Genomic DNA, 22,228 nt, shown 5'->3' on the forward strand with positions numbered 1-22,228 from the left:
GCTCAGACTTAAACTTTAACCCTGGTCTTAAGTATTAAACTTACTTACCTGAATTACATGTCAAAATTGAATTAAGACAGTTTTGTAAACATTTTTCCTTTTTCTGTTGTTAGCTGCATATTAACTGGTTGTTAATTAGCTTTTTGATATCAATAAACAAACATAATCTTTGTATATAACGTAACATCACTGCACCCACTATCATCTAAATTTAAAAAGCAAAAAAAAGGAATAATTTTCAAGGTTGGTCCTTATTTTAGTCATTTCATATCTATTGTTTCAGCTCCTCTGAACTCTCAGTATAATCTCTCTCTACCCATTTCTCTATTTGTGACTCTACAGGAGACGCATGTAAGTGATACAATCATAGAGGTGTTTGAGAGTAGCAGTTATACTGACTCGTGAAATGAACGATACGGGAGGAAAATGTTTTAAATCTGTGTAATGTCACCACATTTGCAGAGAACGTTGTTTCTCCTCAACTTATTTGTCTAGTAGGTGTTTTTGTGTGTGAAAAACTGGGCTGTGTGAGGGGAGGGTACAGTAAAGACTGCAGCAGATGAGACACTGTCTATATGGGAAAAGCCCAAAACCTCCAAAACAAACTTTTAGAATTGTAGGTCGGAGTTTAAAACATTTGAAGAGCCGATGCATGATTTGCACATTTGGGACCACATTTAGTGGAAACTTGTTTCTGTCTCACATCAATGGCCAATTAGAGTCACCAATTAGCTTATCATCCAATATCTTTGGACAATGGGAAACTTGGATTTTAACTCAAGTGATAATCTTTTCCTAAACCTAACAAAGTACTTTTAGGACCTAAACGTAACCAGAGCGAGCTAAAGGGAAACTAAACAACACATTAGTTACAACTTTATGAAGACAAATAACTGATACATTTTCCATACCGTGTTAGCAATTAAAAATCAGTAGTAACACTTTGTTAACATGATTTCCAACATTAGCATAGCCCCAATACTGTGACAATATGTGGACAACTCTGTGTGAGAGAAAATGCCACTGGTGCTTTCCAGAGGATTGACTGTGAGCACAGTGAGAGAAGAAGGCAATGACCCATAAGTAGGGATGGGTATCGTTTAGGTTTTATCCGATACCGGTGCCAAACCGGTACTTTTGAAACGGTGCCGGTGCTTAAACGGTGCTCAAACCGGTGCTTAAAGAATGGAGAACACAAAATTGGTCCAAAAACCTCTCATGTTCAGCTGTTTTTTGTAAAAAGATAACAATGTTAGCCTTTTCTGCAGCTATGGGGCATATATGGTATCACTCTTGGCTGGAAGCAGTGCTTAATCAATGGAAAAAACACAAACTTTGTCCTAAACCTCTCATGTTTAACTATTTTCCACTTTTTCTTTGGTCATTTTAGCCTTTTTGGCCAGGGTGAAGGGAGCATCTGCCATCAAACAAGAAGACAGCTGCATGTAGCTATGATGATGTTTGCTAGTTCACCTTACCTGCATTAATGTAATAACGTGGTTAGCCTACTCAACGTAAATTACACACAAACAACATTAAGCTACTCACGCAGAGAAGAACGGCTGCTGCTGCATCATCATCCTCATCATTTCTGCTACACTGGCAGGGCTAGGGGCCAGGACTCTCCTCTTCGGGGTTTTTGGGGGATGTTGCTAACTCCGGGTCAGATAACAGGCAACCCACGCACAGTAGATGCGCTCGGTGTGAGGTCTTGCAGCAAGCTATCAAATACGGCGCATTTCTGGGCTTTTAAAAAAAACGCTATGCGTCGCCAGGTGTTTCATCAGATTCTTGGTGTTACCTCCTTTGACAGTATCACAGTATCAGCTTAAAGCACTTGTTGCTGCTGAGTTTGCATCTTTTGCTGTGAAGTACAGCCAGACTTTTGACCGCTTCGCCTTGGGCATTTTTAATCTGTAGCTCTGCTCTAAAAGAACGCACGTACCTGGCCCCGCCTACTATCCTCGGAAACGTAAAATGATTGGCTAGAAGTGTATCACAGCTCAGGAAAAAAAAGCACCGAAATGTGCGCTGCTTTTCGGTCTGGTTACTACCGTTTATGTCAGAACCGGTGCCATCATGGCACCGGACACCGGTACCCATCCCTACCCATAAGTCGCTGAGAGGTTACATATATCCAAACGATCCCACCACTTGCTTGTAAACAATTTAACGAAACAAATTCAGCGTGTGTTTAATCGATTCTGTATCTGAACAAGGTTGTAAAAGAAAAGAAAATCCTCCTAATCACATTGTAAATGAAGTCTAAGAATGTGTTATAACTCACTCTGGGGAAGATGGCAGCCAGAGAACAAATGGTCAGGATGAGCAGTAAGACCTCCCCCACTGCAAAGGTGATGTAGTTTGCAATCAGCCTGTTCCAGAACACGTGAACGTAGTGGAGAGTAATTAGTGAGTTATTATTATTACAGTTATGACTTCCAGTTTACACTGCCAAAGTGTGTAGGCTTACTTTTGCTTTCATTTTCTTTTGTTCTTAGGAGAGTAGGTGATATAAACCATCCTGCCCAAAATGTGAATGAGTAAAACAGACCTGTGAACTCACCAGGGGTCTATGAGCGCCTCCATCACTGCAGTAAAGAGCAGAACCACACAGGAGCAGCAGAAGGCAGCCCCGCTCTGTTTCTCCTTCTCCACAGAGAAACGTGTTTCCAGCTCTGGATCCACAAACCTGAGGGACAGCTTGTTGGTGTGTTTCCCCTTCAGACTGAGGAACAACAAGCTTAGTGACAGTGAATGCAGCACACTGGTTGTAACATTATTAACATTTTATGGAAGTGAAGCGATTGAAGTGAATGGTCTGACCTGGGCAGGCGCGGTGGAGGTGGAGCTTCCATGATTGGTCACGCCAGAATGTGGTTGCCTTAGTGAGATACCGCGCTTGATTTTCAGAGAACCAGGGTCACGCCAGTAACCAAACAACACCAATGACAACATGGACTGATTACGTCTTATTTATGGTATTTTAAGACAGGTGCGTTTGTTTAGAGTAAGAGTTGGAGTTTGCCAATTTGCAAACAAACACTATAACATATTATACCACGAGCAAGAAAAGGAAATCTCTGCTGCCTACTTGAACTTCAATCAGAGATTTGGTTTGATCACTGGCTCCACTTTTCCCACATGTGGATACAAGATTGGAAGGTTAAAGATTATTAAATATACTGCTCAAAAAATTAAACTACCACTTCAAAAACACATAATGGAATTTAACTGAAACTCAACTGATGGTTCCCTTTCAAAGCTCACTTGGTATCTCACAGTGGGAAACACTCTCTGATGTGACCAATCATGGAAGCTCCACTACAACATCTGTCCAAACCAGACAACAACTTCAAGGACATGGTGTTCCTCAACCCCCTTATAATAGCCAATGACCCCACACCAGGCATGCTTGTTTTCTTTCCTGTCAAGATCATAACAGCTTACTTAACTTTGTACTGATGCAGCCGTTACTGTAGTCCAGGATGATGGGTTTTCCTGGTTTTCACGAATATCTATTACACTATAGTACACTTTTATTTACTTTTAGAGCGTTGTTGCAATACTGCTACCTGTGTGTTATAAAACTAGCTTGTTGTTTCATATTTGTGGCTATTGCTAGATGTCAAAGCTAAGCTTTAGTAATTAATCAGAATCAGAATAACTTAAGTGGCACAGTGGTTAGCACTGTTGCCTCACAGCAAGAAGGTCCTGAGTTCAAGTCCACCATCAGGTTGCTGTCTTTCTGTGTGGAGTTTGCATGTTCTCGTCATGTTTGCGTGGGTTCTCCCACAGACATGCAGTTATTGGGCTTGGGTTTTATTGGTAGCTCTAATTTGCCCATAGGTGTGAGTATGAATGGTTGCTTGTCTCTGTGTGTTAGCCCTGCGATAGACTGGCAACCCCTCCAGGGTGTACCCTGCCTCTCGCTCTAAGACAGTTGGGATAGCCTATGGCAGATGTCACTCTGGCTCCACAGTGCCAGGCAGCGACTAGTGGTGCAACGGATCAAAGGTCTCACGGTTTGAATCGGATCACGGTTTTAAGTCACGGATCAAATCGATTTTCGGATCAGCACAAACAGAAAAAAGGACAAAATTTTAACATTTACTTATTTAAGTATTTTTTGCCTATTAAAAACATTCAACTCAAGATTCACTCCACACAGTTATATAAAAACAAATTAAGGTGCAATATAGGGCAGTACAGGGCTTTGAGCTGTCATTTGTAGTTGGGCAACAGAAGATGCCTGGATCAGTTCAGCCATAAATGTAAAAATCTCCTGCTCATACATGCTTGGAACGATCTTGTCACTGAAGTGGACGCGCAACGAGATATCATAGCGTGGCTCAAGCACGTTCATCATAGTTTAAACCTTGTTTTGCACAACAGAATACGGCCTCCCGTCTGCAGCTAAACACCCCAGTAGCTTCTGTAATAGCTTTAGCCCGGTCGGGTTGGGCAGCAAAGGGCTGCTTAAATGCCTCTGCTCCTCCACTTGGACCGCTAGCGCTGGCCATAAGTATCGCTTGACAGACCCAGCACGCCACCATACACATACTTTTTTTTCTTCTTTTCTGAATCTTCAGATCACGTGCTGCCGAACCGTGGAGTGGGATCGGTTCGGATTACCGATCAACCGTGATCCGTTGCAGTGACAGCCCAGAAGGGAATGTCAGGACTTCAGGTATCTCAGACATCGGTCCTGCTGATGGGTTAATCATTTTCTGCCGCCCTGTCCAAGAGTAACTGCCGTTATCTTGGAATGTCCTACGTGGCTGGAGATTCCACAAACGTTCTGGCAATGGGATGTATTGATGTGTCATCTGGGTGAGTTGGACTACCTGTGCAACCTCTATAGGGTGCAGGTATCGCCTCATGCCACCAATACTGACACTGACCTTGCGAAATGCAAAACTAATGAGAAAAAAGTAATGAGGAAGGAAAAAAATGCCACCAAAAAACTATGGCCTGAAGTAGACTGAACCCAGGATTCACTGTGTTGGTGACTGACCACCACAGCCTAACCATAACCTTTTATCTTCCACAAAGAGTGGAAGATAAGTGACAAAGATGTCATGTGTAATATTTATGAAAACAGCAAAAAGCTCTAAATGGTATTGTCGGTGTGGAGACATTTAAAAGTACCAACAGTCAACCTGTCAACCCCTCACTCAGTGATAACTCACTGAAGCACCAGCAGCATAACAAATGGTAAATGGACTGATTCTTCTATAGCGCTTCTCTACTCTGCCGAAGTACTCAACATGCCACATTCACACCCATTCTCACAAGCACTTTCTCTGTACTTATTATTAGTCCTTTATTTATCCAGGTAAAAAATCTCATTGAGATTAAAAATCTAATTTTCAAGAGAGACCTGGCATCATGGCAAAAAAGGCAACTCATCCGGTTGTTAAGTGATGACGTGATGAATCCTACTTCCGGGTCTAAAGTAGTCTGCGTTTAATATGGCTTTTGTGTTGTTAACATGTTTAATGTTATGTATTTTCTTCTATTTGATCTCAAAAAGCTCCTAAAACAGTCAGTGATCACTGTTGACCTCCCTTTATTACCGCTAATCATTTATTTAAGCTCAGTTTTTAAAACCTTAGGATGTAACTACAGCCCAGCCCATGCAGCAGTATATGAATGACTAACCTCGTATTGTTCTCCTGGCTGAAGTTTGGTCCTTTTACAGCATCCTGCCATGCGATTACATTTGTTCCTGACCACCGAGAACACTCACGTTAACTTTTATCGAGTGGAAAAAAGTTAGCTTGTTTATATTATGCTAACATAGCTGTGTCGCTAGCGGTCACGTAGCACATCATTATATACCAGCTAGCCAAACTTCAGTAACCCTACAAACGTCACTGCTGTTTAGTTTTCTGTCTTCATTTATGCTGGAAGTGATAACAGAGCTGTACGTTTTAATTTGTTTCCAAAACCCCGCAGTCAGGACATGCTATATTGTATTTAGATAGAAGCTAGCGAGCTAACTCCCTGCTAACTTCTAACTCCGTTAAATGTCATAAATTCCGTTTTCATGGATGCCTGGATGTTAAACTCAATTGTTACACCTGGTAGAGCAGAACGCTGATCATTTTATTAAAGATGAAAGACTTTAGACAGTTTTTCAACTCTCAGTAATGCCACAGTGATGTTTGATATATGGACCTGCAGCGGAGTTTAGGCCCAGACACGGCTAGTGACGTCAGACTGAACGACCGGATTGCTTTCTAACTACATTCACACACATTGCATTGGAGAGCAACTTGGGGTTAGTATCTTGCCCAAGGATACTTGACATGTAGACTGGACGAGCCAGGGATCGACCCACAGGTCACCTACTTCCGATCAGTAGGTGACCAGCTCTACCTCCTGAGCTACAGCCACCCCAAGAAACAAGAAACCAGTATCGCTGATCGGCACCGTCACAGTGATGTGAGGCTATTCACTTACGCTTGAACCGTTTCTCTCTCCAGCAGAGCTTCATTAAGGAGTTTGTTGAGCTCCTGTTCATTCTCCTGAGCATCAATCACCCGTTCAGCCAGGTCCCGCAGCCTCAGCCTCCTTCGGGGATTAGGAAACGATGGGTTCACCACCTGCAATCCAAAGGTTAGAGTACAGTTTAGGATTTCTTGCCTCCTCATAAAATGGGAGTCTGCTCTTTATCCAGTTCACAAGTATAGACTAACTAAATAGATAAGCAAAGCATGCTGGAAAAAATGAGGTTAATTCTGGAGGATCTAGAGCAGGGGTGGGCAACTCCAGGCCCCGAGTGCCGGTGTTCTTTCACTTCTCTTTTAAACCATCTGTCTTCTCTGTCCAAAATGTGAGCACTGACATCGTCAAAAGGGTGACCTTTGACCTTTAGATGCAGACAGAGTCTTGTCCCGTGGAGGTGGCTCTTCTATGTTGTCCCATGTGATTATGAAGTGGCTGTTTGGTCTATAGGTACTGTTGTCACTGAGGAGTGTAGTAATTTTTGTGTGTGTTTAGAACAACGGTGCACCTTCCCGTGCCAGCTGGTGATATGGTGATGTTGTGGTCTTTGCTCGGGTAAGTGACGACCTTCAGGTCATCTTCCGATGAGCTACAGCCACGCTAATGCAAAATGGGAATGAGAATGCCAAAGTGTGGCACAATCAGAACAGACAAGGACAGGAAAAAAAGCAGCACTGTGTGATGAAGGACTTTCAGGCACCTGTTAATGTGTGAAAACCAGGGCTGGGTATCGTCACTGATTTCTAGAATCGATTCGATTTGAATCGGAGAAATTTTGCCTGAGAAATATTATAAATATAAATATTATAATTTATTTACAATATTTATTATTCATTATAATATTATAATTCTGATCACTTATCAGTACATATCTATATTTTTAGATCGATAAAAAGGAAGCTGACACCAGACTATCAGGGGTGTGAGCGTCTCAGCAGAGGCCTTTGTGTCAAAGTAACTGAGCATAAAACAGAAAAACATGAAGGCGGTTTTCCTGGTCTGGGTTTTTATAGCAGATGACCTTAAAAATATTGTGCAGTAGATCAAAAACAAAGTGAAGCAGAGCAAAGTTACAGCGGTTTGATTGGAGACACAGCTGAGCGTTTTGCAATTTTGCATAATTTGTTTACGTTTGTTCAGTAATGAACAGCAGAAATGAGGCTCTCGTGTCGGAAGTAAGTAAAAAAACAAAAACAAACAGCGGGCGACAGCGTAGACTGGTGGGTAGTCAGTAAGGGTGGGTTTTGATTATCGATGTAGAGAGAGCGAGAGAGAGAGAGAGCTCTACATGAAGTGTTTATCCTGGTGGAAGCAAAACAACAAAAGTCGGAGGAAATTCGTGACGATGTTTATGTGAAGCTAGTTTGGATCTTCTTTGTCTGCTGGTTCAGTCAATGTTGTTTGGAGAGAGATCAAACCTGCAGCTTCTGAATCAGCGCCAAAAGGACGTAAACACAAAGCGCCCGCCGACGCTTCAAAATCAGCGAGCTGTCGGCTTTCAGCCCCGGCGGCGTGTCCGCGTCCGTGTCGTCGGGTGAGAAAGTCACATCTCACTAATCCTGATGCGTCGGCGGCTTCGCGCTTTGTGTTTACGTCTTTGTGCAGAATCCGTGTTCCTGCTCTTATTTACTGTTTCAGCTGTTTGGTGGTTGTTGAAATTTTGTGAGGTTTAACCTGAGATTCTGGTGTTTCGGGCAAAATAAATTCATATTAAAAATTGATTCAGGATTTTAATGAATCAATATCATGTTATCCAAGCCAGAATCGATTTTAATCAATGAATCGATAATCAAAACCCAGCCCTAGAGAAAACACCATCTCTTTGGTTACCCTTGTGTCCAGCTCCTCTGGTTCCTCTGGTGTGGTGCAGGCTGTGTGAACACTGCCATTACAGTCTGTGGTGTTGATCAGCAGAGGGGAATTTCCATTGGACGAGGTTACGGACAGTTTCTAATGTGAAACAAGCAAACAGCAAGTGCTGAGTTTATTATGAAGAACTGAAGGACTTTTGTTTGTATCATGCATTGTGGATGTTCGACATACAGCAACACATTCACAACATGTAAACGCTGACTATAGAAATACTTGCAGAGCAGTATGGAGCGTTTTACTTACGACGCTGTTAATGCCATTCTTTCCCACAGGTGCTTTTGGAACAACCACCAGGTAGGTGTCTATGCCTCTCTCCCTCAGGTAGTCACAGCGGTCACCGCCATTCCCCGGCTCCACATCAAACTCACCATGAAGACACTCCATGGTGCTTTGTGAGATGTGCACACGGCTGTACACACATACAAGGTGGCGCAGATTACACGGGCCATTGTTCTACCAACTGTACTTCCACATTAAGTGCTGTGCAAAGTGACGCTTTGTGTATGAGTATTTTGGGTTATGCATTTATTTCCCCAATCTAAAATATCAATACACACTGAATGTAAATATATGCACAACATTTAAAGCCTAAACTTGTGATAATAACACAAAACCCACAAAGAATTAAAGCAGTTTAAAGTAAAACATTTGATGGTGAGGTTCACAGCAACAGATTCGTCTTCTTATCCGGTTATTGGGAGGAAATCATGACAGCTTTTTTAAACGTATGAATATAATAATATAACTTCCAATTATAAATGTTAAAAAAAAACAGTATGAAAAAACATATCACTGACATTCAGTTTCAACCAAAATAACCACAAGAGAGCACCAAGCTGCTGTGAAGCTGGTGATACAAAAAACAGAGAAATATCCAATTAAGGTGCAGCGAGCCAGAAGAATCAGACCATTAATCGATCACATGGTAGCAACTCAATTTAGACATGTAGACATGGTGGAGACGACGTGATGAAGTTCAAAGCAAGAATCAGAAAAAAGACGATTTAAGTGACTTTAAAGTTGTTGGTGTCAGACTGACTGATCTACTGGAATCACTTCTCCCGAGTGTTTACAGAGGGAGGCCAGAACAGAGGAAATATCCAGTGAGCATCAGTGCTCTGGGTGAAAACATGACCAGAAAGCTTACAGCGAGGCAGCAGGTCGCGTCAACACAACATGTAAGCTAAGGACCAAAGTCTCTGAGGAAGGTTAGCAGCACCGTGTTGAATCGTTCTGTCAGTTTTAAAGGCAAAAGTGGTTTAATTAGGTAACAGTGAGTGTCTTTAGTTTCAGGTTCAGTTTCAGATCTCTTAGCCAATTCATGCAGCGTCAGCATCATTTGTTTCTGGCTGGGAATAGTCCAGCGACTCTTCTCTGAAACACACCAAGTAGCTGATACAGACAAAAACATGATATAAATGTTTGGTTCAGAGTAAGAACTTTATTCACATCTCCAGTGACCTAAAAACTAAAACGCAGCACATCTACTTTGTGCATGTTATTTACATGAGCCGACACATGAAAACACTCACATCGAAGGAGAAATAAGGAAAATGGCACCATGTGAGAAACACAGTCCAATCAGTATTGATCAATGCAACTACGCTGTAGTGTGAAGCTGATGTTCTCACCCTGGGATCCCTCCAGCCTCCATTTTATTGGCCACTGTGACATCTGTGGACCAAACATCATACTGCCAACGTTTCTGGCCCAGCACTCCTCCCAGGACCGTACCACTGTGCACTCCAACACGCATGTCCACATCTGTCTGGGTTTTCTCTCGGACATACCTGTGGTCAGTTCAGAAAGCAGCAGCGTTAAAAACAAAGCACAGGTAGCATTTTTTGGAGTAATAATCAAGCTGTCTCAAAGCCTGATTACCACAAAAGAAGAAAAACATTCCAGCAATACAGGAAACAGCGTCTCTGGCGTGCCACTAAACGCCATCCATCCGTGCACAGCAATGTTCTGGAGCCTGACCAACATGATGGATCACAATCAATTTGTGTTTAATGACCTCTCATTGTTACATCACAGCTACAATCCACAAAAAGTCAATAAGAGTCCATCAGTGTGATCAATCCCACACTGTGGACAGAATGACTAACCCACTACATCCCATAATAACGTAGATGAAACTGTCTGATCTTTGGAAAAGCTTAGAATCAGGCAGTTATCCCAGGCCGCCCCTCCTCACGCGTGCTCATTCATACTCACGAAATGGCCTCCACCATGGCCAGGCCCATCATGATAGAGCAGGCGGCGTGGTCGTCCCTGTAGTCCGGCAGCCCACAGATACAGTAGTAGCAGTCTCCCAGGATCTTGATCCTTAGCTGGTGGTATTTCTGAAAGGCAGGTCTGTTTTAGTCAGACAGTGGATCAAGATCGGACATAAATCACGAGCTCGCTGTCCAGCTGTCTTCTTAGCAGGTCTAACAACAGCAATGGGTTAAACTGCTAGAAACACATACATGCAATGGATGGCAGTTAGCACAGACTGGATGGAGGCGAGCACACAAGCTGTCTTTTTACTTCATTTCCTCATAGGCTAAGCTTAATCTTGGGCATTAAGCTACTCCTGTTACTAATTTTAATAAGAAATAATGCAAAAAAGCACTTTGATCTATGATAGTACACTATATGGTGTTTAGGGGACTGCGAACATTATTGGCATATTATTAATGCTAACATATTAAGCTAGGCAACCTAGAAGGATAGAGCTCTACTGTCACGCAGATACCCATAAAATTAGTTCCAGACTGGTGAAACCTTATGCAAGCTTTGACATTTGGGCTCATACACAACCTGGGTACATGTTCACAGCCAGTACGGAGCCATGCAGTAGCACTTCCTAGATGATGACAAACTGGGGTGCAGCCTCATACCAATTAAGACAGGATCTCTACAGAGAAATATTTGCACATGAGCATGCAGAACCTGTAGATAACATACAGGACTCTGGCACGAGTTTGGTTTAGGTTGTAAGTCATGAACAGCATACAGAACAGTAAATCTTGCCTGGAGATAGGGCACCCACATCCTGTTAAACGCCAAAAGATCTCACTAAACAAAGTTTATTTTCTAAATATGGTTTTCACAGTGTCACAGTGGAATTAGCCTAACAAACAAAATCCTGTTCGATTCTGGGAGGAGTCAGCAAGGGCACCCAGCAGAAGATATCTGCCAAATCATCAAACATGTGCAGCTACCCACTGTGGCAATCCCGTGTGAACAAGGCAACAGCCAAAAGCAGCTTTGTCTAATAGTGCCAGAGGTGTGGACTCGAGTCACATGACTTGGACTCGAGTCAGACTCGAGTCATTAATTTTATGACTTTAGACTTGACTTGAAAAAATGTTCTAAGACTTGTGACTTGACTTGGACTTTTACACCAATGACCTGGGACTTGAATTGGACTTGAACCGGTTTACTTTAAAAGACTTGATATTTCACCCCAAATATAAAATTTAACACGCATATTATATAGAGATTGAAAATGTGACGTCATTCACGGGTAGAACCGCAAAGGATTCTGGGAACTCGTGGCAAGCGGTACTAGCGCACGCAGGCTTTCAATTGAAATCAGTCACACAGCGATAAAAAGAAACACAAAAATGTCAAGAAGCTGTTGTATTATTAACTGCAATAGCCGGTCGCATGACAGCCACGGGAAGCCGACGGGTAAAGAGATCGGTTGTTATCGGATTACGTCGTTGAAGAGAAATTGTTCAGCCATGTTTCCGAAGTAACAAAGAGGCGACGGATGGCCTGGATTGCAGCCATTCAAAGAGCAAATATAACGTCCCAGAACACTCCAGCTCACAGGTTAGTCTGCTCCAAGCATTTACACAAAGGTCAGTCTGCTGTTGTAGTTAATGCGTCATTTTCATAACATAATTGGTGATATAGGTTACAAGCAAGTCTGGCGCTGAACAGAAATTGTCGCGCTATGCTCCTTTATTTATTGTGCATAAATAGTGAATTGTCCTGACACAATATTGCGTTTCGCTTCTGTTATTATGGTACATTGACAAAAACATATACTTTTATTCACAGGATAAAACAGTTGTTTTGTATCACTAATTGTCCAGTACGATTACAGCATACAATATTATTGTCACTGCTACATTTCTGTGATGCTACCAGAAATTATTTCCACTACTAATTAATTACCGTTGAGCTCAAAGGTCCTATTAATAAACGGTTAAGGAATGTGTGTTTATGACGACGATTTGTGAGACTGGTAAACTTATGATACGTACGATGGTCTTTCGTTCTACACGGTGCATTTCAAGGTCCTGCACCCATCCGTCGGTAAACTGTACCTGGGCTTGTTGCAGTGACCGGAAGTTACTAAACTTCATGAGTGTATGCACTCACTCCAAGAACCGTATAATTATAAATATGCATATAAATATGCTAAGATGAGATAGCTGACTTCATCTAACTAGCAAATGTTGTCCAGGCTACGTTGGTGATACAGTTTTTTTAATATGTATGATATTTTTGTCATGCGATTTCAAAGCCGGTCCTACAACCGCATCCAAGAATAACATGCAGCTTATCTCAGAACTGTCGGTGAAAATTATTCTTGGAGCTAGGTTTAATTGAGCTGCATTTTAAAGAGGTGCAATTTCACAATTTGTGTATATTTTCTAAGTTCACTATTTTGTCATGTGTTGAGAAAAACACAGATTTTAAAATTACATGGTCTAATATTTACATTTAGCATAACTGCAACATTATTTTTTCGTTTTTTTTTTTAAAGACTTGAAAGGACTTGAAATTCAAAATTTCAGACTTGTGACTTGACTTGGACTTTTACACCAGTGACTTGAGACTCGACTCTGACTTGCCTGACATTACTTGAGACTTGACTTGAGACTTGAGGATAAAGACTTGAGACTTGCAAAACAATGACTTGGTCCCACCTCTGAATAGTGCAGTTATCCCTACCCTGAACGAGGTTTCAGGGATTAGGTCCTGTGTTGCAGGCGCAATCGTAGGTAGAAATAAACTCCTTGCTGTGAGTTTCTCCTTTACTGAATCAGCTACCGTTAGCTTCAAATGTGTTGTCTGCAATTTTATTGTTGCTTACAATTCAATTCAAATCAATTTTATTTATTAAGCGGCAAATTACAACAACAGTCCCCTCACGGTGCTTTATATTGTAAGATAAAGACCCTATAACTATACAGACAGAACGGCAACAATCAAAGTTTCTCAAGGAGGGGCAGCCATGTGCAGCAAGGCTGAGAGGAGGGAGACAGGACATAAGACATGCTGTGGAAGAGAGGCAGAGATTATTCATGCTCTTAGCATGTTGGCCCGTGTGATCTAAACATAAATACATATGCATAATAATAAACTGACAGCAACACTGAGCCACTGAGAAAGTGACATGAAACCACAGCAACCATTGCTAAACATGGATATATATCAACTTACCACAAAAAGTCAGAACATTTGTGTTGTAAAACAACTTTATGTGTGTTTTGTTCTTGGCAATACATATTTCTACCACTGACAAGCCTGTTGTCTTTCCACATTTGGAAAGAAAATCCATTTATGGATTGAGCCGCCACATACGTGGACTGTGCCCATGAAAAACTTCAATCCATATTGAAAATGAAACAGTTTATTCTTTTAACAAACAGGGGCCTCAGTATCATGTGAAAGAACCATACACAGCCGAAAAAGCCTGGCACCTCCTCCTGTAGCGGTGCATGACACGCACATAGGGTAAAAGGGCAGGTGGCCACCAGATGGCCAGACACTCCTTCTCTACTGTGTTGTACCTGGCCTCCCACTCCAACAGTTTCCTGCTGATGTACATGAACAGGCGGTCACTCCTCTGGCCATAGGCACGCCACCGCCATGGCGCGAAAGACCTCCAGGAAGGCGTGGGGGTTGTCTCCTTCACCCATTCGGTAGAGGGTGGGGGCGACGGCAGTGTCAGCAAGGAACCACCTTGAGCGACCAGACTCTCCGACACTTTCGTCTGGTGCACAGACTGGTCCTGCACAGCTGTCTGCTCCCACTGCAAAGCTGGCAGCTCACCAACATCTGGGCCCACGCCTTAACTGGTTGGGCCAGTCATTGTTCCGCCATGCCACGACTCGGGTTTTGGCACGGCTGTGACAATGATGGACCCGACAGCAGCATTGCAGTTTTCCACGTCTTTATTGGCTGGGTTTCCACTGTGCACCTTTCCAGCTGCCCTGCTTCTGTACCACAAACAGCACACCTCCCACCTCAGATCCTGGCAACATCTTTTACAGGGGAACCATGATTGGATGATGAGGTCAGATGTATAACTCCTCCCCTGACAACACACCCTGAACACACTGCTCCACCCCTCCCCTGCAGCTGAGCAACAGAACCACACCTCCGCCACACACCCCCACCGCCCAACTGAGGCCCACACCATCACACCGCCTCTAACTAAAGCTGTTACCCTACAAGTTAATAGATTAACATATCAGTAGACTGCATCTGGACTCATTACAGAGCATAATATTCCTCCTCATGTTCAGGTTCCAGTTTACATGATGCCGACACACCTGCAAACAGGCCCGACAGTGAAGGGCATTTAAGGCACATTGGTGCAACTTGGTTTTACAGAACACCAGCTTGAAGATGCCCCTTGGCACAAGCCCTATCCAGATCAGTCAAATGTGGCATGCCTTACCATTGTAGCAGACCATTGTTGTATCTGATTGTCAGCACCTGAGTACCAGAGATCAAAACAACAGCAGAACCAGCGGTTTTTCATTAGCAAAGGTGGCACCATTTGAGGGGAAAGGAACAGGCTTTTTCCAATGGTATAATATTTATTGCCAAGAAGCATCATTACAACAAATTGATATGTGACAATCATTTCAAATGACCTCCCATAAATCACATAAAGGTTAGAGGTGGATTCTAAATGAGTATTTCTTCTAATCTTGATGAATCCCATAAAAGATTTCAGTCTAAATCGGAAAAATGTAAATAACAACAAATAACCGTGACATCACTTTAGTTAGTTTACACTGTGATACTCACAGCAGCTAGTTTGTCAAAGCGGGCAAAGAGCTCATTAAGCAGCTTGACAAGCTCCTGAGCACTGCAAGAAGACGACAGCTGGGTGAAGCCCACAATGTCTGCAAACAAAATACTGAAAGAGAAAAAATACACATTACTGACATCATTCTTTAACAGCTACATTAAAAAATTCTTCATGCACATTTTCAAAAATTCAAGAAGAAGCTTAGTATAAGCAAATCTAATAGGACCATCGGCTTTCATTTTTAAGTTAGTGGCCTCTTTTTCACAATATTCTTATCCATTAATATTAAAATATATATAAGCCATGTTCCAAAAAGCAATTTGTAAATAAAGAATGCAATGATTTATATTTATACTGTTTTGTTTGTTTGTTTGTTCTTTTACAGACAATATGTCAAACATGAAAAGGCAAAACTTTTCTTTTAAGAAATATGTACACTCATTTTTGAACAGCATTGTTCACATGATAAGAGTACTGTGCACATCTGTGAAGGCATCATTAATGTTGATCAATATATTTTATAGCTTCACTCTAGTCTTACTATTCAAAGCACTTTAGAGTACAAGCTACATTTAAAGCCAATTTAGAATTGTAACTGAGAGAAAGCACCCAAATGCAACTCACACGAAAAATAAATATACAAAATCCAAACCTTTAACTTCAAACATGCAGTGGTCACAAACAGTGAAGCTGGGAACAATGCCAAAAACCAGAGCAGGACAAAAGACAGTTTGTAAAACACTCTGATAGCTCAAATGCAAATCAAAAGTAACACAAAGTCCAAAAACACTGGTGGAAATTGTAGAGCAGGGGTCCCCAGTCCCAGTCCTCGAGGGCCGGTGTCCCTGCAGGTTTTAGATCTCACCCTGGGTCAACACACCTGAATCACACGATGAGTTCATTACCAGGCCTCTGGAGAACATGTTGAGAAGGTAATTTATTCATTTAAATCAGCTGTGTTGGATCAAGGACACATCTAAAACCTGCAGGGACACCGGCCCTCGAGGACTGGGATTGGGGACCCCTGTTGTAGAGTATACAGTTGTGGTGGGCAACTGAGTGAATACAGCAATCCTGAGCCAAATATTAACAAGGATTTAGAATTACCAAAGGAAATAAAACCCAAATCCCCAAACCTTGACAAAAATCACAAGACTCATACTTCACAGACATGCAGAACCCTTGATGGTTTAAGTTTATAGAGGTACCAAATTACCTGACATTTTCATGCCTGTACATGTACATGGTGTTGAACTGTTGCATTTCTTTCTGACTAGGCCCCTTCTTCATGTCCTGAAGCATTTCATCAGCTATGTGCTTTGGAAGAATGGAGAGGAGCAGACGCTCCTGTGGAGGACAAAAGCAAAAGCAGACAGAGCATATTAGAAAACAACACTGGTAATAATCAGGTCCCTCACAGAGAAGACACTGGTTATCCTATTGCTTTTCTATTTGGCTTGAATACAAGGACACTTTGCCATGCACATTGGAGCATTAGCATTAGAGAGATGGTGCACCAATTAGCACCATCTCCCGCTCCCTTTCTCCTGTTACTTGTGAGCAAGGCCGCGAAATACTTGAACTCCTCCACTTGGGGCAGGAACTTATCCCTGACCCGGAATGAGCACTGCACCCTTTTCTGGCTGAGGACCATGGCCTCAGATTTGAAGGTGCTAATTTTCATTCCCATCGCTTCACACTCGGCTGCAAACCGTTCCAAGGCAAGCTGGAGGCCACCACCCGATGAAGCCAACAGAACCACATCATAACGCGAAAAGCAGAGATGAAATTCCGAGACCATCCAAGTGAAAGCCTTCCGCCACTTGGCTACGTCTATAAATTCTGTCAATAAAAATCATGAACAGAATTGTTGACAAAAGGCAGCCCTGGCGGAGACCATCACCCATCAGGAACAAGTCTGACTTATTGCCGGCTATGCGGACCAAGCTCTTGCAATGGTCGAATAAGGACTGAATGGGCCAGACACCCCACAGCACCTCCTACAGGACACTCCAAAGGACACAGTTGAATGCCTTCTCCAAGTCCACAAAACACATGTAGACTGGTTGGGCAAACTCCCATGAACCCTCAAGTATCCTGGAGAGGATAAAGAGCTGGTCCAGTGACCAGGACAAAAAACTCATTGTTCCTCCTGTATCCGAGGTTCGACTAAAGGACTCTCCTCTCCAGCACCCTGGACTTTCCCAGGGAGGCTGAGGAGTGTGATCCCCCTGTAGTTGGAACAGACCTTCCGGCCCCGCTTCATAAAGATGGGAACCACCACCATAGTCTGCCAATACAGTGGTACCACCCCTGATCTCCACGCATCATTGTAGAGGCGTGTCAATCAAGACAGCCCTACAACATCCAGAGCCTTCAGAAACTCAGAGCAGATCTCATCCCCCCCAGGAGTTGTTTAACTGCCTCAGTGACCTCGCCCCTGGAGACAGGCGAGTCATCACCCTCGTCCCCAGACTCTGCTTCCTCCATGTAAGACGTATCAGAATATCTTCGAGGCAGTTCTAAAGAATTTTTCCATGGCCTCTATGAACTCCTCCCAAACCCAAGTTTTTGCTTCAGGCCTATCAGTATCTGTCAGCTGCCTCTGAAGTCCCACAGGCTAACTAAGCCCAATAGGACTCCTTCCTCAGCCTGGTGGCTCCCTTCACCTCTGGTATCCACCATTTGATTCGGGGGTTACCACCACGACAGGCACCAACCACCTTGCGGCCGCAGCTCAGTGCAGCAATGAAGATGCTGAACATGGTCCATTCAGACTCAATGTCCCCAGTCTCCCTCAGAAAGCTGTTGAAGCTCTTCCGGAGGTGTGCGGACTGGGGCCTCTGCCAGGCATTCCCAGCATATCCTTACTATGCATTTAGGTGTGCCAGGTCTGTTCAGCATCCTCCCCGCCACCTGATCCAACTCACCACCAGGTGGTGATCAGTTGACAGCTCAGAACCGTCCATTTACCCGAGCATCCAGAACATATGGCCGCAGGTCTGCTTCCTGGTGCCACGTGCATTTATGGACACTCTTATGTTTGAACATGGTGTTCATTATGGCCAAACTTTGGTTTGCACAGAAGTCCAACAACAAAACACCGCTCTGGTTCAGATCCGGGAGGCAGTTCTTCCCAATCACACCCCTCTAGGTCTCACTGTCGTTGCCCTCATGAGTGTTGAAGTCTCTCAGTAGGACAACTGAGTTCCCATGCGGTGCACCCTTAAGCACCCTGCCCAAAGACTCCAAGAAGGCTGGGTACTCTGAACCGCCATTCGGCACACAAATGCAGACCCGAAGGCGCATGGAACAAACCCTCTAATCCACTGGGAGAAACCCCAACGTACAGGCAGCAAGCTGAGGCAATACTACGATATCCACCCTCAACCAGGACCAATTTGCCATGGGAGACCCTACCAAGGGGCCCTACCGGACAACATAGCCCCCTGGATCCCTGGGACACACAAACCTCTCGACCACGATAAGGTATTTAAGCGTATTAAATTTTGTTTTAAGAGAATGAATCGCTACCTTATCGTGGTGGAGGGGTTTGTGTGTCACAGGGATCCCAGGGGCTATGTTGTCTGGGGGCTTTTGCCCCCTGGTAGGGTCTCCCATGGCAAATTGGCCCTGGGTGAGGGACCAGACAAAGAGCGATTCATAAGACCCTTATGAAAAGGACATCGAGGGAACAGTTTACCCTGCCCGGGATAGGGTTACCGGGGCCCCGCCCTGGAGCCAGGCCCGGGGAGGGTGCCCGAGGGCGAGCGTCTGGTGGCCGGGCCTTAGTCCATGGGGCCCGGCCGGGCACAGCCCGAAGAGGAGACATGGGCCCATCCTCCCGCAGGCCCACCACCCGCAGGAGGCGCCATAGGGGTCGGGTGCATTGTGTGCCGGGTGGCGGCCAGGAGCGGAGGCCCTGGCGGACTGACCCCCGGCTGCCAAGACTGGCAATAGGGACATGGAATGTCACCTCTCTGGTGGGGAAGGAGCCTGAGTTAGTGCGTGAGGTTGAGAGGTACCGGCTAGATATAGTCGGGCTCACCTCTACACATGGCTTGGGCTCTGGAACCAGTCTCCTGGAGAGGGGCTGGACTCTGTCTCAGTCTGGAGTTGCCCCTGGTGAGAGGCGGCGGGCTGGGGTGGGTATCCTAATATCCCCTCGGCTTGCTGCCGGTACGTTGGGGTTTTTCCCGGTGGACGAGAGGGTTTGTTCCCTGCGCCTTAGGGTCGGGGAACGGGTCCTGACTGTCATCTGCGCTTATGCGCCGAGTGGCAGTTCAGAGTACCCAGCCTTCTTAGAGTCCCTGGGGGGGGGGGGGGGGGGGGGTGCTGGAGGGTGCTCCACCTGGAGACTCTGTTGTCCTGCTGGGAGACTTCAATGCTCACGTGGGTAACGACAGCGAGACCTGGAGGGGCGTGATTGGGAGGAACGGCCTCCCTGATCTGAACCCGAGCGGTGCTCTGTTATTGGACTTCTGTGCTAATCACAGTTTGGCCATAACGAACACCCTGTTCGAACATAAGAGTGTCCATAAGTGCACGTGGCACCAGGATGCTCTAGGCCGTAGGTCGATGATCGATTTTGTAATCGTATCAGCAGACCTGCGACCATATGTTCTGGACACTCGGGTAAAGAGAGGGGCTGAGCTGTCAACTGATCACCACCTGGTGGTGAGTTGGATCAGGTGGCGGGGGAAGACGCTGGACAGACCTGGTGCACCTAAACGCGTAGTGAGGGTGTGCTGGGAACGTCTAGCAGAGGCCCCAGTCCGCGAGATCTTCAACGCACACCTCCGGCAGAGCTTCAACAGCATTCCGAGGGAGACTGGGGACATTGAGTCCGAATGGACCATGTTCAGCGTCTCCATTGCCGAAGCTGCTGCATTGAGCTGCGGCCGCAAGGTGGTTGGTGCCTGCCGTGGTGGTAATCCCCGAACCAAATGGTGGACACCAGAGGTGAAGGGAGCCACCAGGCTGAAGAAGGAGTCCTATCGGGCTTGGTTAGCCTGTGGGACTCCGGAGGCAGCCGACAGGTATCGACAGGCCAAGCGGAATGCGGCTCGGGCAGTGGCTGAAGCAAAAACTCGGGTGTGGGAGGAGTTCGGAGAGGCCATGGAAAAAGACTTTCGGGCTGCCTCGAAGAGATTCTGGCAAACCGTCAGACGTCTCAGGAGGGGAAAGCGGTGCTCTACCTGCACTGTGTATAGTGCTGGCGGAGCGCTGCTGACGTCGACTGAGAAAATTGTCGGGCGGTGGAAGGAATACTTCGAGGACCTCCTTAATCCCACTGACACGTCTTCCGAGGAGGAAGCAGAGTCTGGGGATGAGGGGAATGACCCGCCAATTTCCGGGGGCGAGGTCACTGAGGCAGTTAAACAACTCCTTGGTGGCAGAGCCCCTGGTGTTGATGAGGTCCGCCCCGAGTTCCTGAAGGCTCTGGACGTTGTAGGGCTGTCCTGGTTGACACGCCTCTGCAATGTTGCGTGGAGATCAGGGGCAGTACCTGTGGACTGGCAGACCGGGGTGGTGGTCCCCATCTTCAAGAAAGGGGACCGGAGGGTGTGTTCCAACTACAGGGGGATCACACTCCTCAGCCTCCCTGGGAAAGTCTATGCCAGGGTGCTGGAAAGGAGAGTTCGTCCGTTAGTCGAACCTCGGATACAGGAGGAACAATGCGGTTTTCGTCCTGGTCGCGGAACACTGGACCAGCTCTTTATCCTCTCCAGGATACTTGAGGGTGCATGGGAGTTTGCCCAACCAGTCTACATGTGTTTTGTGGACTTGGAGAAGGCATTCGACCGTGTCCCTCGGGGTGTCCTGTGGGAGGTGTTGTGGGAATATGGGATGTCTGGCCCATTGCTACGGGCCATTCGATCCCTATACAACCGTTGCAAGAGCTTGGTTCGCATTGCCGGCAATAAGTCGGACTCGTTCCCGGTGGGTGATGGGCTCCGCCAGGGCTGCCCTTTGTCTCCGGTTCTGTTCATAATTTTTATGGACAGGATTTCTAGGCGCAGCCAAGTGGCGGAAGGCTTTCGCTTTGGTGGCCTCAGAATCTCATCTCTGATTTTTGCAGATGATGTGGTTCTGTTGGCTTCATCGGGTGAGGGCCTCCAGCTCGCACTGGAGCGGTTCGCAGCCGAGTGTGAAGCAGCGGGAATGAGGATCAGCACCTCCAAATCTGAGGCCATGGTTCTCAGCCGGAAAAGGGTGGAGTGCCCACTCCGGGTCGGGGATGAGTTCCTGCCCCAAGTGGAGGAGTTCAAGTATCTCGGGGTCTTGTTCGCGAGTGATGGGAGAAGGGAGCCGGAGATCGACAGACGGATTGGGGCTGCAGCTGCAGTAATGGGGACGCTGCACCGGTCCGTCGTGGTGAAGAGGGAGCTGAGTGTAAAAGCGAAGCTCTCAATTTACCGGTCGATCTACGTCCCTACCCTCACCTATGGCCACGAGCTGTGGGTAGTGATCGAAAGAACGAGATCGCGGATACAAGCGGCAGAAATGAGCTTCCTCCGAAGGGTGGCTGGCCTCTCCCTTAGAGATAGGGTGAGAAGTTCGGCCATCCGGGAGGGGCTCAGAGTAGAGCAGCTGCTGCTCCACATCGAAAGGAGCCAGCTGAGGTGGTTCGGGCATCTGACAAGGATGCCCCCTGGGCGCCTCCTGGGTGAGGTGTTCCAGGCATGTCCCACCGGGAGGAGGCCCCGGGGCAGACCCAGGACACGCTGGAGAGATTATATCTCTCGGCTGGCCTGGGAACGCCTTGGTATTCCCCCGGATAAGCTGGAG

The 22,228-nt window shown here is 45.5% G+C and overlaps 1 protein-coding gene across 3 annotated transcripts in view; it reads right to left on the minus strand.

The window, feature by feature from the left end:
* The window catches only part of adcy3a (adenylate cyclase 3a), a 60,980-nt gene that overhangs the window by 16,587 nt on the left and 22,165 nt on the right, over positions 1 to 22,228 (minus strand). For all 3 annotated transcript variants that reach the window (XM_085472806.1, XM_085472804.1, XM_085472805.1), the window contains exons 4-12: positions 16,653 to 16,783; positions 15,433 to 15,544; positions 10,603 to 10,730; positions 10,017 to 10,175; positions 8,629 to 8,794; positions 8,344 to 8,463; positions 6,469 to 6,611; positions 2,567 to 2,728; positions 2,288 to 2,375 (exon numbers count right to left, since the gene is read on the minus strand). In XM_085472806.1, the coding sequence (XP_085328932.1) occupies positions 2,288 to 2,375; positions 2,567 to 2,728; positions 6,469 to 6,611; positions 8,344 to 8,463; positions 8,629 to 8,794; positions 10,017 to 10,175; positions 10,603 to 10,730; positions 15,433 to 15,544; positions 16,653 to 16,783 (1,209 nt within the window). The remainder of the gene's footprint in view (positions 1 to 2,287; positions 2,376 to 2,566; positions 2,729 to 6,468; positions 6,612 to 8,343; positions 8,464 to 8,628; positions 8,795 to 10,016; positions 10,176 to 10,602; positions 10,731 to 15,432; positions 15,545 to 16,652; positions 16,784 to 22,228) is intronic.

This window comes from Copadichromis virginalis, linkage group LG11 (genome assembly GCF_057382275.1).
Source record: "Copadichromis virginalis isolate Kocher_CV1m ecotype Utaka linkage group LG11, C_Virginalis_male_GT1.1, whole genome shotgun sequence".
Taxonomy (NCBI): domain Eukaryota; kingdom Metazoa; phylum Chordata; class Actinopteri; order Cichliformes; family Cichlidae; genus Copadichromis; species Copadichromis virginalis.